This window comes from Natrix helvetica (genome assembly GCF_964273705.1).
Source record: "Natrix helvetica genome assembly, chromosome: 2".
Taxonomy (NCBI): Eukaryota; Metazoa; Chordata; class Lepidosauria; order Squamata; family Natricidae; genus Natrix; species Natrix helvetica.
In genome coordinates, this window is record NC_138552.1 from 113,897,049 (window position 1) to 113,909,317 (window position 12,269).

General features: G+C 41.2%; 1 protein-coding gene across 7 annotated transcripts in view; it reads left to right on the forward strand.

Annotated features, from left to right (window-relative positions):
* The window catches only part of GSK3B (glycogen synthase kinase 3 beta), a 129,438-nt gene that overhangs the window by 106,104 nt on the left and 11,065 nt on the right, over nt 1-12,269 (forward strand). For 4 of the 7 annotated variants that reach the window (XM_081941667.1, XM_081941669.1, XM_081941668.1 and 1 more), the window contains 2 exons: nt 3,642-3,828; nt 6,125-6,223. In XM_081941667.1, the coding sequence (XP_081797793.1) occupies nt 3,642-3,828; nt 6,125-6,223 (286 nt within the window). Of the gene's footprint in view, nt 1-2,180; nt 2,268-3,641; nt 3,829-6,124; nt 6,224-12,269 lie in introns of all 7 variants that reach the window. The other 3 variants (XM_081941664.1, XM_081941666.1, XM_081941665.1) reach the window with 1 other exon arrangement.

Genomic DNA, 12,269 nt, shown 5'->3' on the forward strand with positions numbered 1-12,269 from the left:
TCAATCTTACTACACAAACTCCCAACAAGAATTTGAAACATACAGATTTCACTTTTTGATGAGATTTCAAAAAGCAACAATTGCATCCTCAGTAGAAAATTCCCAAATTCATATATTCTGTTTCAAAGAAAGATCATACAATTCACCCAGGACTTGTAGTGAAAAAATACTTTAAATTTCCTTGTTCTGTAGTATTTGTGTTTTCCCATAACAGAAAAGCAATGAAACTTTCTCAAGAACAAGTTTAAATAAGGAAATAGAGTGTAAAACAGGAAGCTGAGTTTCTTTTTAATGACCAGGAGCTTTGATGGCCCAGCGATTAGAATGCAGTATTATAAGCTAATTCTGCCCACAGTCTTGAGTTTGATCGTGACGGGGTTTAAGATTGAATCAGCTTTCTATCCTTCTGAGGTTTGTAAAACAAGGATCTAAATTATTGGGGGCAATATGCTGATATTGTAAACCACCCAGCGAATGCTTTAAAGCACTATGGAGTGGTATATAAATCTAAATGCTATTGGTATTAAAATAATACCGTGTTTCCCCGAAATTACGACATGTCCTGATAATAAGGCCATGCCACATTTTTCTGGTGGGCAAAAATATAAGCCCTTCCCCGCAAATAAGCCCCCTGGACAACCCCCCACCTCCAGCCAGGCAGAGCGCTGCTCACCAACCTAGCAGCATCCCAAAGGTGCCAAGCCGCGAGAACCGGGAGGGGGGAGGCAAAGGTGATTGCGTTGCTTAGAGCCTTCGGGATACCGCTAGGTTGGTGAGCGGCTCTGCGCCCAGCTGAAGAGGAGGGTTGCCGGGCGGCTGCTCTCTTGCGAATGGGCTCCCAAAGAGCTGGGCGCAGCCTCATGGGTGAATGGCTGTGTTGTGCTGTCGCAGCAGTGCAGCACAGCAGCCATGAAGCGACCACACTCACGCACAGCCACCCAGCAAACCCCCTTTCCAGCTGGGCCCACGCCATTCACTGACCTAGGGGTATTGCCAAGCTGTGTGAGTGCCTGTTCGGCTCCCGCGGCTTGGCGCCTTCGAAATGGCAGTGAATGGCGCTCTGCATGGCTGGAGGGGGGTTGCCCGAGCGGCTATTCCGCTCTCGCTCACGTGCCTGCCAGCCTCACAATGCCGTGGCCCAGCTTCTCTCCACAGAGCCAGGGCACCTCCGCCGCCGCATGGCTTTTTCTGCGGCTTCCAAACCAAGTCTTCCACAGTGTCCGCTCTGGGCATATGCTCTATGATTGCACGCTCTACCGGCAGCTGGCCCACAACTATAGAGCGTATGGCCAGAGCGGCCACTGCTGGAAGTCTCGGTTTGGAAGCTGCAGAAAAAGCCATGTAGCGGCAGCGGAGGTGCCCTGACTCTGCGGAGAGAGCTGGGCCAGGGCATCGTGAGGCTGGCAGGCGCGTGAGCGACAGCGGAACAGCTATCGCGCAACCCCCCTCCAGCCATGCAGAACGCCATTCACTGCCATTTTGAAGGCGCCAAGCTGCGGGAGCCGGGCGGCGGCGAACAGGCACGCAGCTTGGCGATACCCCTAGGTCAGTGAATGGCGCTGTGCCGGCTGGAAAAGGGGTTTGTCGGGTGGCTGCTCATGAGTGTGGTCACTTCATGGCTGCTGTGTTGCACTGCTGCGACAGCTCAACACAGCCATTTGCCCATGAGGCTGTGCCCAGCTCTTTGGGAGCCCACTCGCAAGAGAGCAGCCATCTGACAACCCCAAAACAATAAACCCTCCCCTCATGATAAGGCCCAAGCCATATTTTGTGTGTAAAAAGAAAATAAGACCCTGTCTTATTTTTGGGGAAACACGGTAGTAATGTGACATAAATGTCTATATCATTTTAATACATCTCAAAATTACCTAAGAATCATAAAACTATGCACATCTAATGAATCAGTGAAAACACTTCAGAATAAAAATCCAAATTAGTTTCCAAATTGGATATCTAAAGGAAAAGTTTGGACTAATGCATTGATTTCTTTGCTCTTAAATTCTATCCCCCACTGTTCATCTCATCATATGTTATTACATGTGTAAGACTATTTTTCAATCTCTTATCCATTCACATTCAAAATGTGTGCCCAAGCACAATTACTACTGTATTGTGTTTTCTATTCAGAAGCTGCTATTGCAATAGTTCCCCTCATATTATTTTCATCTGAAAATTATCAGGTCTATAAAGCAATTGCCGCTCTTGGAATGAAAGAATTAGGAGAACAGCTGAGAGTGCCTCATCACTCTCCTGGCTTAAGTTATAAGGTAAGGCAAGGCTAAAGTGAGATGAAACAACATTCCCAGGATTTCAAATCCTGCTTTTTCAAGTCCATTTACAGAGGGGAAATTGTCTAGTGTACAGATTGGGAGCATCTTCCCTTTCACACAGTTTTCTCCTACAAATCAAAAACTGGATTTCAGTGCAATTAGAAGAAAGGAGCTATATGAGGATGGTTGTTTAAGTATATGAGTGAGTGAGAGGTGTTTCCAGTGATGGATTGGAGTAGGAAGAGTTATGCTCTCCTCTCATCATCCCATCACTCTGTTACATCAAAGGTGCCTTGTCAAAAAATGCAAACTTGCTTCAACATTAGTTTGGGATTTTTATATAGTGGTTAAAATTGATTATGTTTTGCTTCTTTTGGTTTTCATTTACTCTAAATTCTATTCTGTTTTGTTTTAATCTGGTGTTTGGGACTCTCCCTCACAAGTTTTGATTACTTTGTAAAAACTCATCATTTTTTTAGTAGTATATAAAATTAGGCTTAGTCTCCCCCTGTCTAAATTAGAGGCTAGAATAACTTTGAAGCACTTTCCATGTTCTTTAAGTTAATGCGTCTTTTAAAAATGTATTTATGCAGATCTGCATTTGATTTTGCATCTGGTCTATATGCTATTGTGTTCATTTTGTAGAACTGTGAATTCAGTTTATCGCAATACATTAAGGTTTAACCATTGTTTATCCTCCCGAGACCTATAGGGCACATTCCACATAAGTGAAAAAACAGTTTAGAACTAGAATACAATCTATGGAGTCAACCTATTCCACTGATTAATTGTTTCCATTGTCAGGAAGTTTAACATTTAAGGCAGTCCTGAATCTCCAAGAAAATATGCAGTGCAAAAGTGATGATTGCATGTTGAGAATACACAATATTTTAATTAATTCCTTGCCAAGTAATTTAAAAGAGCCACTAAAACTACTAACAAATTAGCTAGTGTAAACCAGTTTGATAAATCCAAATCTATATTTTGGATTTAGTTCTAATTAAATGGGATTATATAACACTCAATCCTCAAAATATCCCATCACTTGCTTTTTTCCTCTTTTCCAGCCCATCTGCATAACCTAGCGGCATCATTTATGTTTTTAAAGGTATTATTTCCTTTGATCCTAAATTTCCTCAGATTGGTGCTGGATGTCCGTCATGTCCTCAGGGATTTTGTAAATTCAACTTTATTCAGTATAGCTCCTTGCCAATAAGCATTTTTGCCTTAGCCAGTTGGTAAAAATCTGATGTTAGCTTTTTAAAAAACAAAAAACAAAATAATACCTACACCAGCATAATTGTTCAGGCTCATAGTCTGTCAGTAAGATTAAAACAAAATGGTCAGCCTGCCCTTTTTTTTTCCCCATAGGTCTTCCGACCCCGCACTCCACCAGAAGCAATAGCTCTATGTAGCCGTCTGTTGGAATATACCCCAACTGCCCGCCTGACTCCACTGGAAGCATGTGCACATTCTTTCTTTGATGAATTACGGGACCCAAACATCAAATTGCCAAGTGGTCGAGAGAAACCTGCACTCTTTAACTTCACTACTCAAGGTAATTTCGAAACATACCAGAATATGGCATCCTCTCAAGTGAAGTTAGAATGAATAATGGATAAAGTGTTGGGCACTTCAAAAGAAAGTACTCTTTCCTTAGCATAGACTAGAGGGTTGGAACAGAAGGAAACATTTGCACATTTTGTGTCTGTGTTTGTGTGTGCGTGTAACCAGTTCATTCTTGATAGAGACAAATGATGTAAAAAGTAATTGAATCCATAATCTAAATGATCTCTATCATAGTTGGCAAGTCATTTCCTAAATGAATTATTAATAAATGAATGTAGATGAGGTTATAGTCCATAGTGCAATAATTAAATGAATAAGTAAGAACACCAAATAGTCAATTTTTAAATGTAGATTATTTCTAAAATATAAAATAGCAAGCATATATATATATACACACAGTGGGATTGAACATATTTTCAAAAAGTGCTAAATATTGTTAAACAGTCATGGTGGCTCAGTGGTTAGAATGCAGTATTGCAGGCTACTTCTGCTGACTGCCAGCTGACTGCAATTTGGCAGTTCAAATCTCACTAGGCTCAAGATTGACTCAGCCGTCTATCCTTCCAAGGTTGGTAAAATGAGGACTCAGACCAGTGGTGGGTTCCTGCCGAATCGCACCGGATCGCGCGCTCCCTTTCGGCGCTAAACCCGGAAGTACGGTCTTGCCCCGCCCCTGGCGACGCGACAACGCTTGCCTGCGCTCCACCAGCTCGGCTGGGAACGGAGACGTTTCCTCAGCGGAGCGGAGCGCCTGAAAGGGACGCAGGCTCAGCCTGCCAGGCTGCCACCACTCCACTGAAGACATTGCTGGGCAGAGAAACGTCTCCGTTCCCAGCCGAGCTGGTGGAGCGCAGGCAAGCGTCGTTGCGTCGCCAGGGGCGGGGCAAGACCGTACTTCCGGGTTTAGTGCCGAAAGGGAGCGCGTGATCCGGTGCGATCCGGCAGGAACCCACCACTGACTCAGACTGATGGGGATAATATGCTGAATCTGTAAACGGCTTAGAGAGGGCAATGAAGCACTGTGAAGCGATATGTAAGTCTAAATGCTATTGATATTGCTAAATGGAATCATTATTTGGTTTTGTATTTTTGGGGATCATGTTTGTAGCCCAAACTTGCTGAAGACACAAAGTAACCAACTAAATAGTTTCTTTGTTGCTATCATAGGAAACATTTTAAAAGTAGTGTCTTCTTCTCAGCACTATAAGGGAGACTACCCCTTTTCAGACTATTTTTCCTGCCTACATTTTGTAGTGAAAATAATACTTTTTCTAAAAGCAATGCTTTTTTATTAGAAATGTTTTGATATATTAATGTAGGAAAATCATTTTAAAAATCCTATGTAGCTGGGAATAAGTTGCATCTGAATAGGTATACATTTGATCTTAGCCAAAAGGTCAAGAATCCTCTTAATAGATATGTGTAGGACTTTACTATTATTAATGCAGTTCCATTTGGAAGAATAATTATTTGTACAAAAAGTTAAAGTAATTCTTCACACCTGAGCAGTTTTCATTATAGTCCCCTCCAAATATATACCAAAATGTGTATATTTTTTAGATGATGCCCCGTAGCACTTGAACTGCACAGCTGCTTTTTAAGAATCTATCATGCTAAGTTAGATCATTGATTTGTCTGTGTCAGAATTATCCATGCAGCTTGTCAGTGGCTCTCCAGACAGATTTTACTCTAGTGGAATTCACATTTAGCTTGGAATATAGTTTGGCCGCTTGAAGCTTCTTGAGCACAGCTCTGACTAGTTTTACGTGTTCCCGCATTGTGTCAGAATAGATTAAAATGTCATCCAGGTAAACTCCCTTTTTCAGGTGTTCATGCAGCACTTCATTTATTAGCTGCATAAACACAGCAGGGACCCCTTGCAGTCCAAAAGGGAGGACCCGGAACTGGAAGCATCCTAAGGGGCAATTGAAATCTTTTTTCTACTCATCCCCTGTTTTAGTCTCTTGCTTATGAATGGATTGTCTGCTTTAGTTTTTTGAAAAAAAAGATTGTGGCACATGATCTACAGTTTTGATAGAAAAAGGGTTTTTAAAGTGTTAGAAACAGTATTGGCATTCTTCTGTCCTTCCCATATGCCTCACAGCAGTGTGCTTGTCAGCACTGGTGGGATTTAACCTTATTCCTCTATTTTTCCATGGCAGTAATGATTATCATATAACTTTTCATAGATCTTCCTTACATTCCTGGCTTCATCAGGAGATCTGCTAAATTAGATAATTGAATTGTGCTTTGTTATAAATGATCTTTCTTCAACTTCCTTCTAGAATTGTCAAGCAATCCAGCTCTGGCTGCAATCCTCATACCTGCTCATGCTCGAAATCAAGCCGCTGTTTCAACTTCTACCAATACTCCAGCAGCCTCAGGTGAGATCATATTTATATCTACCATATTTTTTCTTGGTGTGCAGTTCTTCCACCCACAATCTTCAGTGACACAATGCTGACCATCCCAGTGTTATTACCACTATTTAATCTTGAATCAATATATTTTATAGATTTATCATAAATCTTTTAATATAAAGGTTTAGAAAATTACATAAAGATTTAGTGTTGTTTGCCCAGCATCATAGATGAAGACCTCAGCACCATTAGTTACATTACAACTAAGTGTGATGTGTCCAGAAATGACTGGTCAGGCCAATTTGGGCATGGAATGTCCTGCCACATGTTGGACAGTCAGGTAGACACTGTAATTGTTGGCCCTAATAGCTCTAGACTTGCACAGCTAGCAAGATGTAGGTCAACAACCTTAGTTACTAAGTCTTCAGCCAGTGCTGAAGCCATGCTGGGGTTCTTCAAGCTAACTAGATTAATTGTTTTCATAGCCTTGTTTTCTTTTGGTCATCTTTTGAGTCCGATGTGGAGCTTCATTTTAGAGACAATGAACCTGCGACATGTCCAACAGTCAGCACCACACGTCCTTAATTACTCTGACATCCTGCCTTGCTTTTCTTCTGACAATGACATAATCAATAAAATGCCAAACCTAGAGCAAAGGGGTATCCAAAGAGGTCTTGTTATGGTAGGCAGACAGAAAGTTGTTACTGGTGATGAAGAGATATATTTGCATTAAAGTTGCCAAACAAACTGAGAGTTGGGCATCTAATTCTTCACAGAACCTTTTGTTTCTCAGGGTTAATCATTGTGAGACACACAGGCACTGATCAGAGTAGCTATAGTGGTAACGGCAGTGTTTCCAAACAAAATGAGTTCCATCAACCACTTCCAACCCAACTCCAGCATCAAAACACTCATCACTGTCATGACTGCAGAAAAAAGTATATAGCCAGCTGACCTTTGTTGAGAAGAAGAATCTTACTCAGGGCTGCAGTGTATCTTGCAAGCTCTCTTGCAACTAAAGCTGTTCTCCTAGTGTTGTCCAAAAGCATGAACATGTTCAAGTGACAATGGTGAGAGGTATCTTATGTTTGTTCAACCACCGATGGGATCCCCACTAGTTGTGGTGAACTGACCAGCGTATAGTGAAGCAGGGAAAGTTTGGGGCACCTATTATAGTTCCATCTTCATACTGTGGAGGTGAGCAGTGCATTCCTAAAAAAGACTGCTAACTCACCTAGGCAAATATTGGGTTTCAATGCAGCTTTGGTCAATTAAAAGTGACTATTAGACCTGAATTGCTTGTGTGCAGGTCCCTGACTACAGCTCCCAGTGTATTTGTGCTTTGTCACTCACTCATTGCTTCAGGACTTCTTTATTTTTACTCTTTTGAAGAGCAGTCATGATGATGATATTGAGACTGGTGCATAATTCTGATTTAAGTGAAGGAGAAGTACACAGTGTCAGCCTCACTTTCTATTCCTAGTTCCCATCTGAGTCGAAACAATCAGACATAGGACTAAGCACAATGGATGACCAGAACATCTTCTGTGCCTTGTTGTGCTTTTCATAAGAAACAAGGAAATTTTATCTAAATCAAGTGGCAACAACCAACTATCTTTACATCCTCTCTCTCTCTCTTTCCCCACCCTCTCTCGTGATTTGTTTAGTGATCATTTTGCCCAAATCAATTGTGGTTCTTAAACAAAGGACTTCCTAGTGTATCTTACCTTGCTAGATTCCACCCTAAAGTGACAAATCTTGTGTTCTCAGCACTGCCTGCTTTGAGGCCTGCTAACATTGAACTGAAGCAGAGTTTGTGGGTTCTAGATATCCAAAATGACAGAGCCAAAGTCTCCTATCCTTTTATAGGATGGATTGTTCCTTCTCCCTGGACTGTCCCTAGATACTTATTTAATATTTTATATCCTCCACATCAGAGACTATTTACTTTCATTCGTAACCTATTAGAACAACTACTAGTAGATATATAAACCTCCCATATAAAAACAAAACATGATGTTCAGGCTTGACAAAGATAGACTCTATCTCACAAGTGCTTTTAACGCATTCATTGTATACCCAGTGGTGATCAAGTTTAATATTTCCAGTTGTTAACAATTCTTAGTTGCCATTGCTACCAAAAAGTCATTACCCTTCTCCTGGATGCAGTTTTTTAAATATGGTCTTACTAAGGCTTTATAGAGTGGTATTAGTACCGCACTTGATCTTGATTGTATCTCTCTGTTAATGCAATTTAGGATTGTGTTGGCTTTTTTGGCTGCTGCCGTACATTGCTGGCTCATATTTAACTGGTTGTTGACTAAAACTCCAAGATCCCTCTCACAGTTACTGCTATTAAGCCTGGTTTCACCCAGTCTGTATGTGTACTTTTTTCTTGCCTAAATGTAAGACTTTTCTTTTGTCTACATTGAATTTCATTTTGTTAGATAGGGTCCAGTGTTCAAGTCGATCAAGATGCATCTGGATCTTGAGACTATCTTTTGGGGCAGTGTTGGCAAACCTTTTCGGCACCGAGTGCCGAAATGGGAGCACATGCCCGTGTGTGTTCCAGAAACTGGAAGAGCATCAGAAGATGATGTTCTGCTTTCCAGCACATGCATGCGCACCGGCCAGCTGGTCTTTGGACATACATGTGCACTGGGAGGCTGCTGTTCCGGTTTCCGGTGCTCCCACCCGTGTGAAGACCAGCTGCATAGCGCTTTGGAACCTGGAAGAGCAACGGGCGACAGCTCGCATGCCCAGAGAGATGGCTCTGCATGTCACTTCCAGCACATGTGCCATAGGTTTGCCATCACGGTTCTAGGGTGTTAGCTATTCCTGCCAGCTTAGTACTATCTTCAAATTTGGTAAGTTCCCCTTCTATTCCCTCATCTAAGTCGTTTATGAAGATATTGTACTGGCCCTAAGACAGAACCTTGTGGTACCCCACTGCTTACTTCATGTGGACGTCAACCCGTTAAGGACTACTCATTGAGTACGGTTTGTCAACCAATTACAAATCCATTTGATGGTGATGCTATCTATTCCACTTTTTTATAGCTTACCAAGAAGTAGGTTATGGTCTACTTTGTTGAATGCCTTGTTAAAGTCTAAATATACTATGTTCTCAGCATTTCGCTGGTCTACTAATTTAGTCATTATGTTGAAGAATGAAATAAGATTAGTTTGACATGATCGTTTTTTAACAAACTCATGCTGACTGCAAGTTATTATTTTACTCGTTTCTAGATGTTGACAGATCTGTTTTTTTATTATCTTTTCCAGTATCTTCCCAGGTATTGATGTTAGGCTGATTGATCTGCAGTTTCCTGGGTCTGTCCCCCCCCACACTTTTTTTAAAAAAGATGGGAATCACATCAGCTGTTTTCCAGTCCTCTGGTACTTCCCTGGTGCTCCAGGATTTTTGAAAGATGTGGTACAATGGTTCTGAGATGACATCTGCCAACTCCTTTAGAACTCTGGGATGTAATCCATCAGGGCCTGGTGATTTGTATTAATCAATATCAGACAGGTGTTCTCTTACTATTTTTTTGCTTATTTTAACTTTTATTTCTAGTCTGTCTTTTACAGTTATGTTTTTAGTAGGTTGGACTATAGTTTCTTTTTGCGTGAAAACCAATGCAAAGAATGGTTAAGCATCTCTGCTGTCTCTATTGCCTGTTACTTCCTTGCTGTCTTGTGTCTTTAGTGGACCAACTGTTTCCTTGATTTTTTTCTTGTTATTTATACGTTGGAAGAAACTTTTAAAATTAACTTTGACTTTTGTTGCAAGTCTTTGTTCATTCTGAGCCTTTGCTTTTCTGACTTTGTCTTTGCAGATTCTGGTTATCTGCTGATATTCTGCCTTAGTTGTGTGTCCTTCTTTCATTTTTTGTACTCGTCCTTTTTGTCTTTCAATTTGTCAGAGTGATCTTTGTTCAACTATGCTGGTTTCTTCTTGGATTTCTTGTTTTTCTTTCTCAGTATTGGGCTTGTCTGGGCTTTTATGATCATATTTTTAAGAGTTTACCAAGATTCTTGAGTTGTTTTCCCCTTTAGGATTTTTATCCAAGAACCTAATTGGATTTGGAGATATATAGATTGTTTGAAGAATGTGTTAGCAATAAAGAAACAATTGGATTGGCAGAAACTGATAAACCCTTTTCATGCTTCATTTTTGTTTCCTAGGCCATACGGCCTAATTAATAATAATAATAATAATAAATTTTTATTTGTTAGCCGCACCCTCTCCCGAAGGACTCGGGGCGGCGTACAATAAAAACACATACAATATACAAATGAAGAATACATACACAGATAAAAATAAACACATACACGTACATACACATATACATATACATGGAGGAGCTATCAAATATATAAAATAGAGTTTAAAATAGACAATTTAAAACACCCGCGATTAAATTACAAAATTTAAAAAAACCGTCAGGAGCGATAAGGTAGGACTATGGTTGAGCCAGGCCAGCTAATTGGAAGAGGTGGGTCTTGAGCTTTGCACGGAAGGAGCGGAGGTCAGAGGTAGCCCTGATATCAGGGGGGAGGTCATTCCACAGGGTTTATTATAGACTCCCCCTTCAAACTTCAGCATTTATAGTGGAATCTCGAGCTAGAGTGGGAAGAGGTGGGAAGAGGGGGCTGAGCTTAGAATCCTTGCGTAGAAGGAAGCAGCAGCAGATCTTATCTCCCCTAAATCCCTGAAACCTTGATCGTTCCCAAGAGAATGCAGTCAGTCTAGCAATATTCTCATAAACAGGCAGGCAACAGATAAAGAAGTAACTTTGATCAGCTCACAGTGTCTTGGTTCTTTGCCTGAAAGCATTGTAGTCGCAAACCACAGGCAAGTTATCTTACTTGCAGGTTCTGTTGATTTCAAATTGAACTTGAACATTAAATTTATCATCCCCTTCTTTCTAAATGATTGGAGCAAAAATGTGTATAACCATTATATCGAAGGATTGTCCACTAAACTGATATCATTTGATCAATTACTTCTTCTAAAATCAATTTCAATTCACTGATGTATAAGGTGTTCTTGCGTAGTCAATTTTATCATTCATCATGAATTGAACTTTTCCATTTTCCTGCTTCTTATGGGGTCTGGGTGCTTCAGCATCAACTTCTCTGTGAACAAGCGCTTAAGCTTTTAGAATGCAGCCCAGCATTCCATAGTCAATTTAAGCGGCTGGTTGGTTTGGGTTTACCCTACCCGTTTGTCTTCAGTAGGTTGGTGATGGGGAGGACTATCTGGGCAAACGAGAATGAACTGGTGATATAATTGACAAATCCCGAGGAGGTTTTATAGTTGCTTCCAGGTGCAGGGAAAAGTCCACTCTAGCACTGCCTGCACCTTTTTGGGGTCCATTTCTATCACCTCATGGGAGATACGATAGAAAGTCAATTTTACTGTAGTAGAATTTGCATTTGGATAGCTTGGCCTTTTGAAGCTTCTTGAGCAAAGCTCTAACTAGTTTTACATGTTGTGGCATTGTGTCAGTATAGATAAAAATGTCATCCAGATAAACTAACACTTCCTTTTACAGGTGTTCATGCAGCACTTTGTTTATTAGTTGCATAAACTCAGCAACGTGTTGCAGTCCAAAAGGGAGGACCCGGAACTGGAAGCATCCTAAGGGGCAATTGAAATCTGTTTTCCACTCATCCCCTGCTTTGTTCCTTACTTGGTAGTCCACCTCCCACAAATCCAACTTGGTGAAGATCTTTCCCTTCGCCATATAGCAGGCATGTCCAAAGTGCGGCCCGGGGGCCAAACGTGGCCCTTTTCCAAATTTCAAGCGGCCCGCAGCCTCTTCTCCCCACTGGAGTTATTTGTTTAGTCTTTCATAAAATACTGTATTTTTCGAAGTATAAAGATGCATCTTTTCCCCTCAAAAAAGAGGCTAAAAATCTGGGTGCATCTTATACACTGAATACAGCATTTTTTGCCTCCCAAAACTCTGCCCCCTTCACCAAAATGGCTGTGCATAGCCTTTAGGAGGTTTTCAGAGTGCTCCTGGGGGCTGTGGAGGGCATAAATGAGCAAAAAACGGGC